The 19,669-nt window shown below is 36.8% G+C and overlaps 1 protein-coding gene across 10 annotated transcripts in view; it reads left to right on the plus strand.

Moving 5' to 3' along the window:
* LOC124137107 (SH3 and multiple ankyrin repeat domains protein 3-like) overlaps positions 1–19,669 on the plus strand; it is a 136,597-nt gene that overhangs the window by 94,415 nt on the left and 22,513 nt on the right. Inside the window, exon 1 of one of the 10 annotated variants that reach the window (XM_046503278.2) lies at positions 6,592–8,481. The exons of the other annotated variants lie outside the window; for them this stretch is intronic. Coding sequence (XP_046359234.2) covers positions 7,067–8,481 — 1,415 coding nt within the window. The 5' untranslated portion in view covers positions 6,592–7,066. Of the gene's footprint in view, positions 1–6,591; positions 8,482–19,669 lie in introns of those variants that run through there. 10 annotated transcript variants of the gene reach the window in all.

The following is a 19,669-nucleotide window of genomic DNA, read 5'->3' on the forward strand; positions in this document are numbered from 1 at the left end:
ATTTCTAAAGGAAAACAAATATACCAGTTGTGTATTGTACCTGCATATTGACATAGATTGTTTTGTAAGTGGAGTGTGAATGGTATGGATGGATTGTCATACTGATGTGGATGTACTGAGTATTGTGTTTTATGTAGCTTGATTCAAGTAGTTGAATGGAGTAAATGGGAAAACTGGAACAAGTTTGGAATGGAACTAGTGAATTAAATAGATGGATAAAATTTATTGAGGTGGATGGATAAGATGACATGAGATGGATGGAATGGAGTACGAGGATAAAAAATGTAAAATGGGAATGTGAAACTTATTAACATGGGGAAGTGAAATTTATAAAATGGGAGAGTGAAATTTATAAAATGGGAAAATGAAATTTATGAAATATATGGAGAAATGAGATCAATAAGGAATGACAGAATGAATTGATGACGACAGGATATATTGAGTGATATCAACAAGTTCATATCCATGAAACTAATGCTGCAATGCATCTCTTTTGACAGCTGTTAAGTGCATCATGACCAAATTTGTATCTATCAAATCACAAATTAAATGATACCAATTGAACTTTTGTCCAAAATATTTACATATTTTGAAAACAATGTGAAAGTATCTTTTCTTTATGCTGCAGCACGCCTGTGTAGCACTGGTGTTTGTCTAGAGAAGGATGGTGTGCTAGCAGGTAAATAGCATAGTCCATGTAGTGTGTACCAAGCATAGGGGGAGGGGGACGTGGGGGGTCAGGTCTCTCTGCAATCAAGTCAAGTTGTTCACCTGTCACTATGATTGGAATGCTTTTGATTTCAGGACTTGTTGCCATGGCAACTTGTAGTGATAATCTGAGAAAAGAAGGGATCTTTGTCAAACATGATAAAATAATGTTATTGAAGAATGCTGTATGGAGAATGGAGATTCAATATTTGTAACAATGATTGGATTTGGGTGTAGTTGCGATTAGGTTTTTGTTGATATAGAGTTGAAGCGTGAGGGCAGGAAGAGAGAAGGTTGGTCACGTATATACCTCATAACTCCCTGCTGTGACCAGAATATATCAATGCTAATATTGTGAGAAATGTCTCCAGCATTGTGATGAACCTGACTGCTGTGACTACATGAAGAGGACCTGTTGTTCCTAGTTCTCAATATTATACAAACCATTTATCTCCTTGGTGATAACCAGGTACTTACTCTCATCTCAAAAATTTATAAAGCTCTGAATTAGTTTCCAGTTATGACTTTTGTAGCCTGAGATTCTCATGAAGTTTCTTAGATGCTTAAGGTGAATGTTGATGAATATGAGTTAGGATTTGTGATTTCCACTTGCCTGGGAACTTCACCACACATCATTATCTCACTTCACTCTTCATCATACTGTTAGAGCACAGTTAAAGGCTCTGATCCAATAGGTGTTTGTCATTTGGGTCACATGCAGTGCAATTATATCTTGATAGTCTATACCAACAAATACATTTTATACAACAGTCCACTCAAGATGCTTGTACGTTGAGTTTTACACAAACACCTTGGACCTGGGTTAGTGGGCTGTGTGGAAAGTGCTGCTGTATCACTGTATACACCTATATACTTTTCATTCAACAAATTACTGTCTCTCGTCCACTTATCTATTTCATAAATTTTGTTTTTAAACTTATGAAATTTGAATGTAATTTTTGCAGACACTACAAACTCAGACCCCTACAAATTGTCTACCCATTCTGTATCGCAGTCCCAAGGCATGAGTTGTTCACAATGTCCTTTCATCTGCTATAATCATGCCTTATGATATTATTTCACAAGACCAGTTTGGTTCAGATTCAATATCCCCTGATGTCATAAAGGCATGAGCTCATATGTTCGGCAAGCTTTTCATTAAAACAGATGACTCATGAGTGTCTGTGAAAATGTTCTGTCATCACAGATGTTTTATCCTGAGTTGAGCACTAGTCCCTGCACAACAAGTGTTTATCTACACCACCGCTTCGGTAGCAACACACCTAATTGGGCTGTTAAATGAGTTAGTACCTACTTTTAATAAACAGTGAGTGGAACCAGCCCAATTTGTGGGAGATTGTGGGTGTCACGCATCATGCTAACCCCGACGACCAACCAGAGAGTAACATCAAAAGAAGGTCACTTCATGTTGACCAGGTGTATTTGACAAGAGCCTTCTCTGTGCTGCCTGATTTCTGGTGTTTGTGGAGGATCTGCGTTAATTTGGCGCCATGCTATGTCCAGTATCTATCTACTCCTTGTAGCTGGGTGGGCCTTCCTCCTCAACCTCCTTACAGTATAAATGTCAGCTGGAAACATTGTGGTAGAGTTCAGGACTTCTGTCAGAGATCAAACCTGTTTGTTGGCTGTAGCCTGATTAATTTAAATAAATATTAGTTCAGTGGTCTTTTATTCAAGAATGTCAGAAAAATCAACAGTACCAGATATAATAAATTTTAAGATTAGTTCAAACTTAATTCAGTTTTTTTTATACACTTAACACTTACATGTGGTTGCTGACCCTGTTGTTTACATAAATTGAATAAGTACAATACTTTCTGTGATAGAGTCCTATCAATTAATTGTCTTCCTGGCTTGAAAGTCTGAACCAAATGAATATTCAACAGCAGCAGTAGAAATTTCTAAATGTTTGAAATGGTGTCATAAGTGACTCTGATAACCTTCTGTGACCAATCGCCCAATGTTTTCGGTCGTATATGTTCTTCCTCATTGCATATCCAGCATTGTTAAATCTGTACACATTATCAAACATGTTAGTTAATTCCAAACTAATGAAACACAGCAGCATTTAAAGGGTCAGTTCAAATTTCCAGACAGTGTTTCTTATCCAGCTTCATCCATGCCCTTTGTCTTCCAGTTGTTTTTGGCCCAACCTCCTTACCTCACCTGAATAAAACTGACTTTGGCCATCTCCAACCCAATGTCTGTTGAGTGTTGATGTTTGGCTGGCTGTCCCAAGCTGTTGGCCAGCATCTGTCTGTGTTTGTGATGAAACTCATAAAAAGTTATTTCACAATGATCACAATAGTGATCAAAGCTGCCTGAAACCCAGACTCACTTACTCATGAATGAATATATAAATAAAAAACCTTGCCTTGTCTGGTGTGAAGTGTGGAAAAATAAAAGTGTACCAGGGTATTTTGTGATTTGGCAATTTTCAGTACTTTCATAATTTTCACAAAAGCATATGCCTTACTGATGGACATGAGGTACATCAGGTGCAATGCTGAAATTGTTCTGTTGATCAGTGCCCATCACCTCATTATAACAGGTGGTGGTAGTGAGTGTTGTAAGGGTTTGTAGACCCCCCAGACTGTAAGCAAACTGACCATACCACCACCAAACAGTGATGTTGTCCCAAACACTGCAGCAGCACACTGTAACCCTCTTGACCAGTCTGCTGACACAAGCTGCCCTGGGCTGGGCTGTTGAAAACCTAGTACTAGTAGTAGGTCATTGCCACCAGTTGGGATATGTCAAATGTCAGTCTTACCATTCCCATAAACTGTAAGAACAGTGATAAGTATATATGGATAACAATAGCAGTCACAGAACAACAAATGGTAATGATAATAACACTTCATGATAAGAATACCTTTTTTGAATTATTTTTTTATCAAACTCATGTCACTAACAAAAATGATATAGACATCAAGTTAATCCACCCAGTTTAACAAATTCATTCCCTTCCCTCTCAACATTGGTTCAATTTCCCTTCATTTCCTGTGATACTTCTGCGATGATTGTGTTGATTATTTGTCCACACTGGTCAATACAGCATGTATGGTGCTGGTCCAGACTGTGATCAGCCGAGTGTTGATATTGATGGTACAACGTTGGAATGTAAGCACTAAGCAAGCAATTCTTTCTTGTATTACTCTGTCAGTGACATGTGCTGTTCACGACGTCGTCACTCATCCGTATACATTACTGACATGGCTGTGCTATTGATTACTTACATTTATCCCCTAATGAATGTCTATTTAGTATGGTGTGTTAGGCATTGAAGGACATGTCCATTCGATTTAGGCTTTGGACTTTATCCACAGAGACAAGATTGACAGAACTTAAGCATTTTTTTAAGCAATATATGTCATTTTAGACTACCGTATTCGACGTAATAAGCGCCCAGGGCGCTCTCAAAATTAGAAATAGGGGGCTCTTATTAGAATATTATTTTGGTGAGTTAAAGGATAAATTTCGTGGTTTATGCTGACAGCCTGAAATGTTTATATACGACAGATATATTTTTCCAGAATTTAATTGCCCATAATTAAGGGTGCATATAACACACGAGTGCCTATTATACGCGAATAAATAAGTTTTGTGTACATTGATCAATCGGAAGGGGTGCTAATTGGGATTGTTCACGAGCCAATATTTTAGCAAATATCGCCGTGGGCGCTTATTAGAGATGGGCGCTAATTACGTCGAATACGGTATATCAGTATTTCCGGTAAATCCTGTACATGAGCAAGCCGGTGCCTAGCCAACAGTCTTTATTACAGTTAAATCCTGTTAATAAACAAATCTTTACCTGACCTTGCCCAAGTGGTTGATGTTGTGAACAACAGACAACATTCCTGGGGTATCATACAGTATTACAGGACACATTTTGTAGCCATCCCATTTTAGTCACCTCTTACAAGCATGAGGTATTGCAATGTCTTCTGCCTCTTGAATTGGCTTGTTTCCATGTTGAAGACGCATGTATGATGTAACAGTGTAGTTGTGAGCATGTTTAGTGGGTGGTGGATTCACTCAGGTACACACAGGTAGCTCTGGGGTAGGCGGCTATAGTGGTTAAAGCGACCAGGGTTCTATTACCCACATGGGTGCAATGTGTGAAGCCCATTTTCTGGTGTCCCTCGCCTTGATATTGTCTTGATATTGCTGGAATGTTACTACTCACTCACTCACTCACTCACTCACTCACTCACTCACTCACTCACTCACTCACTCACTCACTCACTCACTCACTCACTCACTCACTCACTCACTCACTCATGTTACACACAACTCGTTCATGTGCCTTCTTCCCTGGCATGACGGCAAAGGTTTTAAAAGTGACATTAAACTCTACATTCACTATGTATGTTGTAGATTACAACGATCATTTACTTGGTGATGATATCTGAAAAAATCATATCAAGATTATGAGGAATAACATGTTTGAAACAATAAAGACCATACGTACACAAGTAAAGTCACGTATGAGCTGACCTTATGGAAAAAATGAACAATTTGGATAAACAAATTACAGATGATATTTCAGAAGATATCCATTTTGTTAATCTATTAACTGACAGAATAAGTTACCCATCTCATCTATCATTTGGCTGTATTTACATATTCAGTTTCTGTCTTGGAAAAATAGGTTATTTTGAAGTTCAGATTTTATTGTATCCTGCATGGGGAAGCACTATCAGATGCTTTATTGAATGGCTATAGTGAGAAATATTACAAATAATTCAGTATATTCTTGTAACCATATACCGTTTGAAGTTATTGATAAATAATGTATGTTGAGAGTAGTAAATATTAGCCTTACACAATCGTTTGTTGTGAGATAATTGTTGCAATGGATACAGCCATTTTATCAATAATAAACAACATGGTAAGGTAATGATTCACATTGTATATGTTTACATGGAGATCCCATTGATCCACCTTCATGAGGTCATTTCGTTCTTTAAACTTTGTGACAATTGAATAGAGTCACATTTTACTTGAATCATGATAGTGAATTGATGTATCATGGGATAAATTCAACCAAACCCAGGCCCTATGTTGCTTCACGTCTGTGTTGTTGGCGTTCTTGTGTCTTAATATTGATTTGGGCTAGCCCCAGCCAAGGAATACCTTTATATGTTACTATAAATAGTTGAGTGAATCACCGTGCATGATCATATGCTATCAGTGAGCATGCTTGACATACTCACTGGCTGGAAAGAGGTGTGTTGTGTGTTTACCATGGCAGTCCAACTCAACATCACAGACAATTAAAGTGCAAATTGATACATTTCTTACACCTTGACCATGTTCAGGAATACGTTTTCTCTTTGTCTATAATCCTTGAATGAAAAAAATGCCATGATCTTTTTCTACCTTCATGACTATGAATAGGAGTGAATTTCTGCAGATTACCCAGTACACATACCTTGCATTGCCTTTCAAGGTGATCACAGGTGTATGTAAATTATTATCATATAATATAATATTTTCCCATTTTGAGCTTTGCACATCAAGTACATTTTGTTCTGATTCATCTAAATGTCACATATCAACCATTCTGATGAATGTATTTGGGAATAATTTCTTTGTGTATTGTTGTCAAAATTTATATTTTAACGAATGGAAATATGTTATTTTATAAGAAATGTTTTAACAGTTTTCTACGTTTGAAAGAACAGGTATTAATTTATCCTTCAGAATGTCAAGCTATTATGAATAGTATAAAGGATTAAACTCTGTGTCAGCAGGTGTTCATAAAAATATATAAAGAGTCTTGTGTAATATCCTGAAATGAAGGCGACCTGGATTTAGGCGTGATCATGAAGTGTTTTGTTGAGAATGAATCCGACTGTGTCACCGACTAGCAACGCGTTCATTGTGGAAGCCCGTCCCAGCGATGTGTGTCCCTTGATGAGTAATGTCAATATCACGATCAAACGTCCCATACAATGTAAGCTTTTCAGCATTCCCCAAATAAAATATATGCAGGAAATTCAGGGAGAATCTCTCATTATAATACAAGTCGTTAACCCGTACGTGTGTGTTTTGTTGAGGACAGCGGGATTTACCTGGGTAGAAGTGACATCTGCTGGCAACTGCTTGCTAGTTATTGGTGTCATAGGGAAACTAGTGTATTGATTAATCAGGAATTCTGCTGCTGGAGAAACTGTGTTGTGGGAGACAGACATTGTCACATTTAGATGGACTACTGTGACGAAGAACAAAGAGAGTTGTGTTTAAGGTACTGCTTAAACCTTCTGTTTAGTGTGGAGATTATAGCAACCTGCTTTGTGGGATTAATGGCACAGGCTTATCACCTACTATGACCCAACGGGCAATTAAGAAGCTGCACACAATGGGTGAGGAGAAACAAGTGAGTTTGTCTCAGGACAGCAACAAATCAAATGGTCTGTTTCCAGTCAGCAAGTATATGGCTTTGCCCGATGGAGTGAAACACGAGGTGGGAGCCCCAGGCAGTGGTGACACCTCATTTCACCTGGCCACTCTACCACGACACAGGTACAGGCATCAGAGCCAGACCGGCCTCCAGCCAGTTAAAGCTATACACTCACTGGAGAATGGTGTGGTGGACGGGGCACACAAGTCGGTGAATGATCTGCATCCCAACCCTAGGGCTGCAGTGTATATTACGCCAAGTCCACGGGACAACACAGAGGCTGACAGCCTTCACAGACCAGGTCGCCACAGACACAGGGTAAATACACCAGCATCTATAGCAGGAGCAAGGGTTGGGGCATCCTCAACCCGCCTTAGTGTGCCCACAGAAGCCTGGTCTGAAGGGGGCTCACTCGGTCGACTTTATCAAAAGCGGGCACAGTCCACGCCCCCTCAGGTGTTTCAAAGAACTGATAAATCAGTGAACGGAGTTGTACCTGGTCAGCACTCCCCAGTCCAGAGTCACACAGTCATACACAACAGTGTACATGGCCGGCTATCTCCACACACTGTTTATGACTCCACACAGACAAATATCACCTCAAGAGGGGCAGTGGTTTGGCCTGTAAGGAGTTCTGGCATAGAGAGGATTCCAGCGGCAGGTGAAACAGGTCGTGAGGTGGCCTCTGCCGCACTCATTCCGGCCACACATTATAACAGTCTCCCTGTAAGGACTAAACTAAACAGTGGATCAGGACACTCACATTCCCATATTCGGAATACCAAGGATACTGGTACTTTTGTGACTTCTGAAACTAACAGTGATATTATCATGATGGGGAATTACTACGACCCTCAGGAGTTATATGGGACACAGAATCGGACTTCAAACCTGTTGAAGTCCAAAGCTAAATTCTCAAGTATGCCATCGTTGTTTGGTTCGAGGGACTTGGATAAAAAGGCCATGAAAAGAGAAAAGAAAAGAATAAAAGAGGAAGAAAAACGATTAAAAAAGGAAGAAAAAAGGAGGAGAAAAATGGAAAAGAAATATGCTACTGTGAACCCAAACATGATGCCTAGGAATTGGAATTATGTGCAAAAACCTATTGAGGATGTGTATATGAGACCTAAGCTTCGACTGAGGGCAGTACCTATAGATTTTGAGGATGGTCCCTCGAGCCGACCCCCAACAGTTCCGCCTCCCCCACCCCCAAACATTGGACTACGGAGGAAATATTTACATTCCAGTGCACCTGATTTGCTGCGGTTAGAACAAGTATATGGATCTTTATCAAGGGAAAAAAAGATATATGCAACTGCTAAGCCAGTTTATCAACAAAGGTGGGTCCTGGTGCATTGATAGAAAATTATCAACCTATTTTCCCTGAACATTCATTCTTCCTTTATATTAGTTGTCATTAATTACAATAATGTTTTCATATAAACTTAATCATGCTTACATTATATACAGAGGTTTATTTCACTGAAACATAACCTATTTTTCATCACCAAAAAAACCTAAACATTATTCATGATATGGCTCACTTTCCATAATCTTTGATTGTTTACCTCAAAACATTTGTCATTTTTGGACATGAATGTTATTCAGCGATTCATCAGATTCACTCTTTGGTAACCCACCTACATTCCTGTGGTTTCTGACAATAACATGGGCTGGGTATTGTGATGTTTACTTCAGTGAGTCACAGTTATATACACTATATCTCCATCTCAGGAGATTAGTCAGTGAAGGCTAGCTCAGTACTCCTTGATAAACTCTGTTTATTCCGTTTCAATATACCCACTACATACTGGTACTATACAACTGTGGGTTATGTGGACTTGTTGGTGTGGAGATTAGCTAGTCAGGGAGGGATTGGGGATTGTGTGGAGGGAGAGATTGTGTGAGGTATATTTTGTAGGGATAATTTGTCAGCTATACATTATGGTTGTATGTTGGTACAAACTGTTCATGTCACTATATTTCACCATAACAGTGATTTTCAATTTACAGATAATACATGATTGGCATTCTAAATGAATTGGCCACATGATCAGCGAGGCATAACATGATTTGTAGATTGTTGATATGTCAGTACCGTAGTAGATTGTGTTTCTCTTTGTAGTATTGATTGTCAGTGATGGCTTCTAACATCATTGGGTTTGATCAGTTTGAAATATAGATATACTCAACTGATCTTTGTGTTTGGGGAATTATGGGTCACCATGGAAATAACAAAGACTTGAATTTGAATTTACAAGCTCATCCAAAGTATTGTACTATTGTATTTTTCTTGTGGTTTTGTCAGAATTTAATAATTCATGGTCACATTATCAATAAGTTGTTAGCACTCTTTATGCTGTCAATAAACAGTTTCACTGTTTTTACCTCCGGTCATCACCTTGATAATGGGAGATGAATGTTGTCAGATACAAACTGACTGAAGTCAAGTCAGTAAACCTTTATCCAATATTGTTTTGACTTTATTGACAGTATGACCTGTACTTTATTGTGTCAGTATGTGAGTATATTGTCAGTCCACAGAGTGTGGAACAGCCTGCAGCTATCACACATTATGAGGCAACAGATGGGGATTTATTCCCTGCGTGTAGTAACAGTACTATACATCAATAACATATGTCCTCACCTTCACACATTCACTGGCTTGTCATATACAAATACCTACTTACATATTCATAAACATGCTGCAAGTATATATTGTATTGATTTCTTCTAATTGATGGAAACTTATTCAAAGATTCTTTTGAAATTGGATTTATTTATGTTAGCTAAATAGTATCTTCAGTGATGGATAATGCAGAGTCTTGCCATAGATTGGTCCGTGTGTGTGAATTGTGTAGAAAAAATCAACAAAATGATACAGTTTTAGAATTGTGTGTCTGTTATAATAACTTCTATATGATAACTAATTTCTTATATCTGCTATTCATGTTAACAATATATTATGAACCACTACTTGAAGAAAGACGGGGCATTGATGATTTTCGGCTACCAGAATTTAGTATAGCTGTGTTTGAAATATGCTGCATCAATATAATATATTTTAACTTTATCATTTTGATTAATGACTGAAAGAAAAATTCAAACAGTTAGTTAAAGGTATTTCATTTCCTGAATTTGGTTGAAGTTTAGAGTTTATGTGAATTCTTTTCTGTTCTTCAAAGTTTGACAACAAGAGTGTGCAGGTATGGGGTAGTGCTTTATTCAGAACAAAAAGTCTAGTCTGAAATGTCACTGCAGTGTATGTACGGGAGATGTGGTATACCCAAGACCTTCTGTGTATATGCCACACTGTAGTTTAGAGACGGATAAGGTTAGCAGGCTCGGTGTGTGTGCCCAGGTGCTGATCACAGTGCTGGTGGTGGAGGAGACTTAACATGCTTCCAGACAGACTTTTCAGACAGCCCATACACAACAGACCTCGTTACCTTCCAAAACTGGGCAGATTTGGGTAGGAATCTGCTTGACAAATATTTATATGAAAACTTCAGTCAGTTTCTCAATGATGTGTTGCTGCTGTTGGATGTAGGATATCATTAAGATTCTTGTTTTTCTGACTCTCCATGTTACAAAAAATATATATCTGTTGTTAAGATACGTTTGATTGGTTTGGAGAGCAAGTATTACTTTTATCCAAAGCAATCATTGTCCAGGATTACATACAGTCAGTGAAATAAATACATTTATATGATATTGGTTTTTAGCTCCTGTCTTATGTGTACTAAAATTGTATGACATAAAAACAAGAGCTATTTGGTATTTCCACTTGAATGAAATCATAAATTCTTTAAGTGCATTATAGGAGTTTATTCGATCTTGGTTCTGGTTGAAAATAAGCCTTCTACTGAAGTGTGGTTGTTGATGTTTCAAAGGCACAAATATTTTGCTTGAGGGTGAAGTCTGTATTGGAATAATGATTGAGATTGTTGTAGCCTAGATGCTATGAAGCTCAGTGAAGCAGAAAGACATTCATGAAATACACCTAATGTGAATAAGAAGTGATAGCACTTCAGATGTAGGTCAAATATCAACAATTGACAATAACAATAATTTAAATGTCACATACCTTTATGTTTAATATTGCTAGGAGGCCTTTCATGTGGAGAGACTGATAATTACAGGTCTTGGGGTTTGAAGTGTATACTGTATACTTATATGTGGGGACAATTAACCTTTGTTGGAATATTTTCTATTGACAGAATACATTTGTTCAATATTGATATTGATTTGGAATGTTTGAATCAACTTATTACTCAGAATATCATACCTAGTTTAGGTAAATGAGAGAAATGAGATTCTGAAAACAGTATCTTTTTGTCTATGTACTAATTAGAAACCAGACAACACAAAATGACTAAGTTTCAAACTTAGTCCTATAGGGTAAAATGCAGAGTTCTTGGAGCCTGTTACACTGGTGACATATAAAGATTTGCTTCCTGAATGAAATAAAATAAATACAAGAAAGAAGTTAGTATATGAAAACAATGCAGATTTGTATCTGTCCCCTTTAAGAATCCGACCGCACTGTAGTTTAATGTTTTACATGGTGTTAATGTAAACCCATCTAATTTGGCATTGCCTGAAGCAAACCACACACTCAGCAGCAGTTGACATAAGGGCTATAATTTCATGAATGTTAGCAGACTCTTTCATCAGCTGGTTATCCCTCATGTGATGGAGCTGTAATTGAGAGAACAAAGCCTGCATGGTCAAGTGTCTTGTGTACAGTGAAGGTCCCCAGGCTCTAAGCCAGCTACCCCAGCTGTCTAGGGGCATAGAGTCTCTTGTCACAGACTTGCCTCAGGGTTGGGTTTGATTCATTATGTAGATGATTTCATTTGGCTGTAAATAACTGAAATTGTTTTCATTCAGTCATGCTAATCCATTGGTAAGTCCAAGTTATATTGGCTGTAGTATGTATTGTTTTAAAGAATAATTTACATAGATCTACACAAAAGCTGAAGCCTCTAGACGAGTTGTTACTTTTCATTATGTCAAATGCTTATCATTTAGATGATGTAATTTTATGGGGCCTCTTGGAATCTGTATCAACACTCAGTCTTGAAACACTGATAACTCAACATATATCTGATGGTCCCCAGGATTTCATGTTACGGCATGTGTTTCACTTTACTTGGTTCTTGATGAATTACTTACCTCTACATGAAGTGATATGACTGAAAATCACTTACAAACTTTACAGAAGGTGAATTTTTAAAAATTCCCTCTCAATACAATACTTCCGGTAAGTGAAATGATGAACAACTTTTTCAAAGTTATTTTATGATACCTTGTGTTAAATGTATTTTTAAGGATATAAAGAAGTGCACTTGGTATCTCACGTTAGTCTGTTATCTTTAAAGTGTTTCCTTGTTGTCATCAAGTCAAAAGTTCATCTGTGTACCATGTTTACTTCCTTCTTTGTGAAACCCAGATAAACATCATATTCTAATCACCAATATTGCCACCATGAGATTGTATCATCATTACCTAGACAACATGTTTATGTTGAAAAGAAGGTATGGTATCTGTTCTTTGTCATGTCTGAACCTACAATTGATCATGAATGTTATAATAATTTGAGAGTATTGTTGAATATTGGGATGTTAAAGGGTATGTTTTCATCATTGATTAATTTTATGTATTCTCCAGCACAGAATTGTACATTGGTGCTTTTCTGTAATATGATTGAAATTTTCATATTCCACATACATAATTTATTAATAATGTAAGTGTTATATTACTAAAAGGACATGTGTTAAAAATATAGCTCTTGGGAATCATGCCAGAATACTTACATTTCAAGACATTTTTTCTGTATATCATTAACATAATTTTTTTGAACGACACCTACACTGTACTCATCATAAGAAGTTGATATTATTGTCTACAATGATTGCATTCTTGTTTGTAAATATAGTAATGCTTGATTGAGTGTCTCTTTAACGTTTAATGAGATCATTGTGAATAATATATGTGACAGTTTATATATGATGGTTGTGATCAGTTTAGCTATTGTTTCAGTCGTATCACAGAGTTGTTAGTATGTGTTAACAGGCTCCTTGGTAGGTATTACAAGCATCTATTGTGTGAGGTGTAATGTGAGTACTGAGGTCGACTGATGTTGTATTGGATACTATTATGAATAATTGCACAACTAACACAATGGGGTTAAGCTGATGTGATATATCATCTGTGAGGTCAAGAAAGTTTTGCTGATATTATCTGTCTGATAAGTTTAGTATTGATATTGTTTGATTTCTAATATTTTGGATTATTATTGGATATATTGAAAATATTTCTGTTTAGTTATATAATCTTATATATTTATATTGTTTTAGTGTACTGATTTTAAAAATAATTTGTTGTGAAATTGAAGATTAATCAAATAATTTTTCATATGTAATATATTTAATTAATTAGACATGGTTGTGAAATTATGAATAAAACCTTACATGTGATTTATGGGGTTGGACAAGTATGTAATTACAAGTAAACATAGTAAGATATGTCATTATAACCGGTCAAAGGATTCACCTATAATATTAATTGGTTACACTAGCATGTTAAGGAAGTATTTTAGATAGGAAATTGATGCACAGTATTAACAAAGTATATTGATTGTACTTTAACTTATGTTAAGTTACTCTTCAAGATTTTCATTATGTCTTATATTGTGTGAGTATATGATACGTTGTACAAGGATGTGATTCTGGCCACCATGATTAGAGGCTCTGTAAACAGATATTTGATACCACCACATCTTGTATTGTGGTCTCAGCATCTTTGCAGGCTCCCCTAAGTACTACTCATGGTTATGAAATGTAAATATTTCTATTGAAATATTGATAGACTGTATGCTGAGTGACTGAAATTTAATTCTCATTGACTAAACTGATCCAAACAATATGATTGGATATGTAGATGGCAATCTTTATGTTTTTTATAAGTATAAAGCTATCAGTTTAATCAGAAGTGGTTTAACAAAACACAACTGTCAGCTAGAACCTATAGGTGGCCACCATGATAGCATCTAGGTGTGATTAATCAAAGTAATATATGAGGCAGCATAAATATGTCACTGAGTGCATTTCCACCCACTGAACCCTCATGAAATGTGTAGTCTGTGAATACGCTTGAGTTAGTCGTGATCAGACTTTTGTTTCTCTCCGGTCCGCTGTGTGGGGCAGCCTACCTGGTGCTGTGACATGTGGCCAGTTGATCTACTGGGATATATGACAATGTGACTTGGCATGATAGGAAGGGGACACTTAGGTCAAATGGTTGTTTCATTCATACATCTCTGCAATGTAAGAATGCTGGTTGAAATTATTTTAGCTATTTCATAAGAAGGTGTATAGGAAAGGAAAGTTATTAGTTACATTATAACTATCAGGACAGCTTGGGATATCAGAACTACCCCTTACAAAAAAAAATGCCTACAGAGGAAAGCCAAGAAAGTAGTGTCCAGATGATGACCTGGCCACCCCATGCACCCACTTGACCAATATTGGTGTTACCCAAACTACAGAGTTGAAGGACAAATGTTCTGTACACCAGGTGTCCTCCCAACTTCGGGGGCTGTACCGATACACCCACAGATGTACAAAATATGTACTTAACTCCTTCAATTATCATATTTCTAAAGTTGATGCAGGGTACTGTGCTTCAACATTGACAAAATCATAGGATCAGTTTAAATCTCCAGGCTGTGTCTGGAAGTAAGCATGTAGGGTCTATTAAAGTAAATCCACCCTTATAGCTGTAGGCAGGGTGTGTGGACTACAAGGACAATTTGAGAGTCTACCTTCGTCTCCCCATGCACTGAGTTGGAGGGCCAAAGGGTATACACCTACATGGGAAGTCTAAAGGGTCAATAGGTTGGAATTTGGCCAAACTACATACTTAGATGTTGAGTAGAAAGCTGTGTTTGATGGATAGGTCAATAAATACTTTATGATGGCATGCATGATATAGGTGGATTGTAAACCCATGTGGTACCTGTTCCTTAGCAAACAGTACAACAGACTGGGTCATTGAGAATAAACTGGCTGAATGATTCTGACAGGGCAAACTGTGATTAAAGTCAGCTGGTGTTAAATTATGTGGAAGTCACTTGTATAATGTGGCATTTAAGCGTACTGGCCAGTAAATCAAGGTGATCTGATAGAAAATGCTGCGAGGGCATATAATGTAGTCACGTTAGGGGGTTTACATTGACATCGTAATTGCATAAATTACATGGTATGTCAGTTACCTTGCTGGTTCTGATGTAAGAAATCGTTAGGGATGTTATTGACATAAGTTTGATGAGTTTTAATTGATAGTAAATCTAATAATTTCTCAAAGGGGCAGATTTGTTGAAATTTGTTATGAAACTTTTAATGTAATGATGATAAATACATGTACCCTTGAGCAAGGAATAAAATAACCTTATTGTGCAAGCCCTGAAGCCAGCTTGCCTAAGTTTATAGTACTGTTGAGGTGAGCAGGATAATTCAATTTTCCTGAGCAATTTTCTAATACAAAGATACAATGTATCTGTGATCACAGTTTTGTCTCTTTAACTTCATGTTACCCCACATCCAAAAATTAGTAATTGTTATTTCATTGCTGTCTCATTTCTTTCTGTAAAACAAGAAATTGAATAGGTTTTCTATCAACCAAAAGTAATTTGGCTTCATCAATATTCTGACAAGACACCCAAACACTTGATAAGGCAGACGTAAATGAATTTTGTCAATTTTTCTGATTAATGTCATCTGAATAATTTCCGGCATCAAGCAAATGTTTTGTCTCCAACAAACAGGAAAAGGAACTCTGTCATTCTGGGAAGTATTGATATCAACTGTTTCAGAAAATCAATCTTTACCTGGATATAATTATAAGTGGCCCTATTTACACTGGATATCAAGGAAGCCTTCCTTCTTTGCCAACTTGCTTGCCTGAGTGATCAGATTTGATTAATGATACCCCAGTTGACAGTTCAGAATATAGATTATGATGTATAAGACTTTTACCAGCAATCTTAAAGGGACACCTTCATCAGTTATCAGGATATATCTGAAAATTAATCAGGTCCAGGTGAAAACAAAAGTGAAAATTCCCCAACCAAATTGTCAAACTAGATATAATGCAGTGATTATTTAAAGAACTTTTTAAATGAAACCAAACACAATTCTATCCTACCTGAACAATCACGTTATATATATAACTAACTAACTTAAAAACTAACACTTATATAACATGGACCCAAACTTAAGAGATAGCAAAATGAAGAAGATTACCCTCATGGCAAGACATGGCTGAAATTGAATGAGAGTAAAAAAGAACAACTGTTCTCAAGATTATTGCCTAATGAATAGTCCAGGCTGTACATAGAACTAGAGTGTAGATAAGACAAATCACTGAAGTCTGCAGTAAAAACATCTCTGTCCATGCATGCTACCTGATAGGACTTATCTCTTGTAAAACACTGATTATCTTCCCCTGTATCATCAAACCCATCTCCCATGACAAGTTGTGTACGGACACAGTCATTTCACAAGAACTCCAAGAACTTGATTTTCAGTCTTTAATCATTTTAAGAAGTGACAGTAAAAATGAAGCCACCCACACAACTAAAGAATATTAAGTTAAATTATTGACACCAGCTGTTGTAAATTTCTTTACTATGTATGGAATCGAACTCTTCTGCACACATTCCTTAAGCGTTATCTTTTAATAAATATGTCTGTTGTTAATATTAGAATGTGTCTCATATCATGGTGTACATGGTGTGAGTTAAGCTGGGAGGGGATACCGTACTCAAGTCAGGCCAGTTTGGCTGACAGGATGATCAATCAGACATTTTAGTAGCTACTGGCCAAAGAATTTCATTTTCGAAACATTTAAAGTTTGTTTTGCCCCGAGGTAGATGTCATATGGATTTCGCTTCTAGTTGTGGGATGTTGTGTTGATTACTTATATCTTGGAGCAGGATTTATACATTACATTGTCTCTCTGTAAATGGACACCGGTCAAGATGTCCGTTTGGGGGTCATGTATGTGTTTCATTTCTCACATCAGTTATGTTCAATTGGACTACATTTATGTTGCTTTATTGACAGTGATTGATGATTAATGTAGTATCTAATCTAATATTTTCTGTTTCTGACAGTACTGAATTGTTAGATATATGTTGCACTATTTGATAGTGATTCATGTACTTCATATTTATGGATAGTTTTTGGTTTGTTTGTAGATGGTCAAATAGTTTAAAGTGATCTAAAGTATTATAGCATGACATGTTTATATGCTGTGTAGATTTGTATAGTAAAATGTATCTATAATATGTTGTTGCTTTTATGTGAACTGAAGTATTTATCAATGTTTGCTTTTTTAATCTGGAATTATTATTCTTCAATCAAAATAATATGCATAGCTGTTGAACCATTTGTCAGTGATTGCTTGCCAACTGTATAATGTCCAGGTGCTTGGGCTACCTTGATCAGTTGACCTCTGTCCTGTTGTCCACTTCAGTGTTTACACTGCGTAGACATCTCTCAGCTTGTCTGTCTGTTCTGGCAGCTCCACCAATCAAACATCCATGTCTTGTCACATGATCAGTCACCTTCAGTTGGAAACACATATACTTCCTATAGCCAGAAATGAATATCCTAGTTTCAGAGAGCATTGATTAAATAATTGACACTGTGTCTGTGTGAATGACCAATCTAATCATTATGACCATCATATCCTCTTTAATATTTCTGATGATCCAACATGGTCTGTTGGTTGGTTCAATTTTCTTTTGTTGTCATCACTGTTTAAATGCCATGCTTTGTTCATGGTAATTGAACATTCTGTGGAAATGCTTTTTATCAAGGAAATCTGCTTCATGTGGAACAGCAAATAGAGCACATGGGAACACAATTGCAATAGTGAAGCTTTATTGAACCCTTCAGTGGTTTTTCGCTTCATATCACTTATAAGATAAAATATATCATGGCATATACATCTTACAAAAATAACCCACCTTGTGTTGTTGGCTGAATGATTTCAACAATATTTGCAATACATGTCATTAGTTATTTACATTCTGCTACAATCAAAATTGATGATATTAATTTCAGACAAAGTTAACACATCTATTTGTATTCTATTAAGAATATAATATTATTCACTCAAAGATAAGAGCATTACTCATTCTGGACTGTAATCTGAGACAAACTGTTTTTCCCGGTGTCACCGCCTACAATAGTCATATGTGCCAGTTGACCAGATATGAAAGATAAGCTAGTCAGGTATATATCACAAAAGCATAAGTCTAGTCCAGAAGATCTCCATGTGTGACGACGCTTAGCCATTATGGGCAACACTGGCTCACTGGTATTTCAGAGGTCCCCAAGGAGAGATGGGTTCAATTTGCAGACAAACCTCACTACCTGCAAGCCTCTGTCTTCATCCTCAAAGTAGGCTTCTAACTTGGTGTACTTGTACATGGCCTACAAATGGCCGGTTGCTTGTTTGCCAGATCAGATATTGCTGTTTGTGCATTGTTGTTTATCTAATGAATTATCCATGACTACAGATGGGATGTGTACATATTTATTTGTTAATATGACAGTTGTATTAGATATATGTAAGGGTGACAGACAGTTATCACTGTTCAATCAGTGATAGATTATTATCAGAATAATCAGTTTATTGACACTTATTCCAGGGCTAGACACCATGAATTAAATCATACTACATGTAGTTCACATATTGAGGTAGTGGTTTATGCTACATAACCATACTTTAGACAAAACAACTAGTTCTTCCAAATTTTCTACAGTCTCAGGCTATTACAGTAGTGCCCATATCTAGTCCTGTATACCAAGTGTGTGAGGTTTGTTGTTGTTCCCTAGCTAGATAGTATGGTAAATTGTTTCTTGTTTGATTAAATATGACAATTGTTTTGCAGTGATGAATAATTCTACCCACACTCGGTCCTTTGGCTGTGACAATGTAGACTGTTGAGCTTCTTCTTTCATTGCCAGATAGAGTGTAGGGTTTTGAAGCATGTTCATTCACATACAAAGTAGTCCATCAAGAAATAGATGTATCTCAACACAAGAATCTGCTGACATGTCATAGGTAGCTGTGAGAAGGGGAGATTAAGCAGAGATATGTGTAGGTGTGGGGCAGTGGTGAGAGCTATTCACAGCTTGGTAATTCAATAGTCAAGTAAAATGAGAGAAAAAGCACATGTAAAAATAACCTGTAATCTCATGCCATCCACCTTAATCCTAATACCTGTCCCTATCCCAATTTAAATCACAACATCAGCAACAGGATTGATTCAATCTTCATATTTACTGTTTATGGAGAACGCCATTGTTTAATTAATGAACGCTTGAACTTTGAGTGTGGTAGATAGATAAGTATAGTGGGATGACGCAGTTTGGTGATACAAGCATCATCACCCAGACATGCCAAGGAGCACTCCCCTCTTGTTTGCTTCGGTCAACATACATGACAAAA

Source organism: Haliotis rufescens, unplaced genomic scaffold, assembly GCF_023055435.1.
Source record: "Haliotis rufescens isolate VD_foot unplaced genomic scaffold, xgHalRufe1.0.p SCAF_5, whole genome shotgun sequence".
Classification (NCBI taxonomy): Eukaryota; Metazoa; Mollusca; class Gastropoda; order Lepetellida; family Haliotidae; genus Haliotis; species Haliotis rufescens.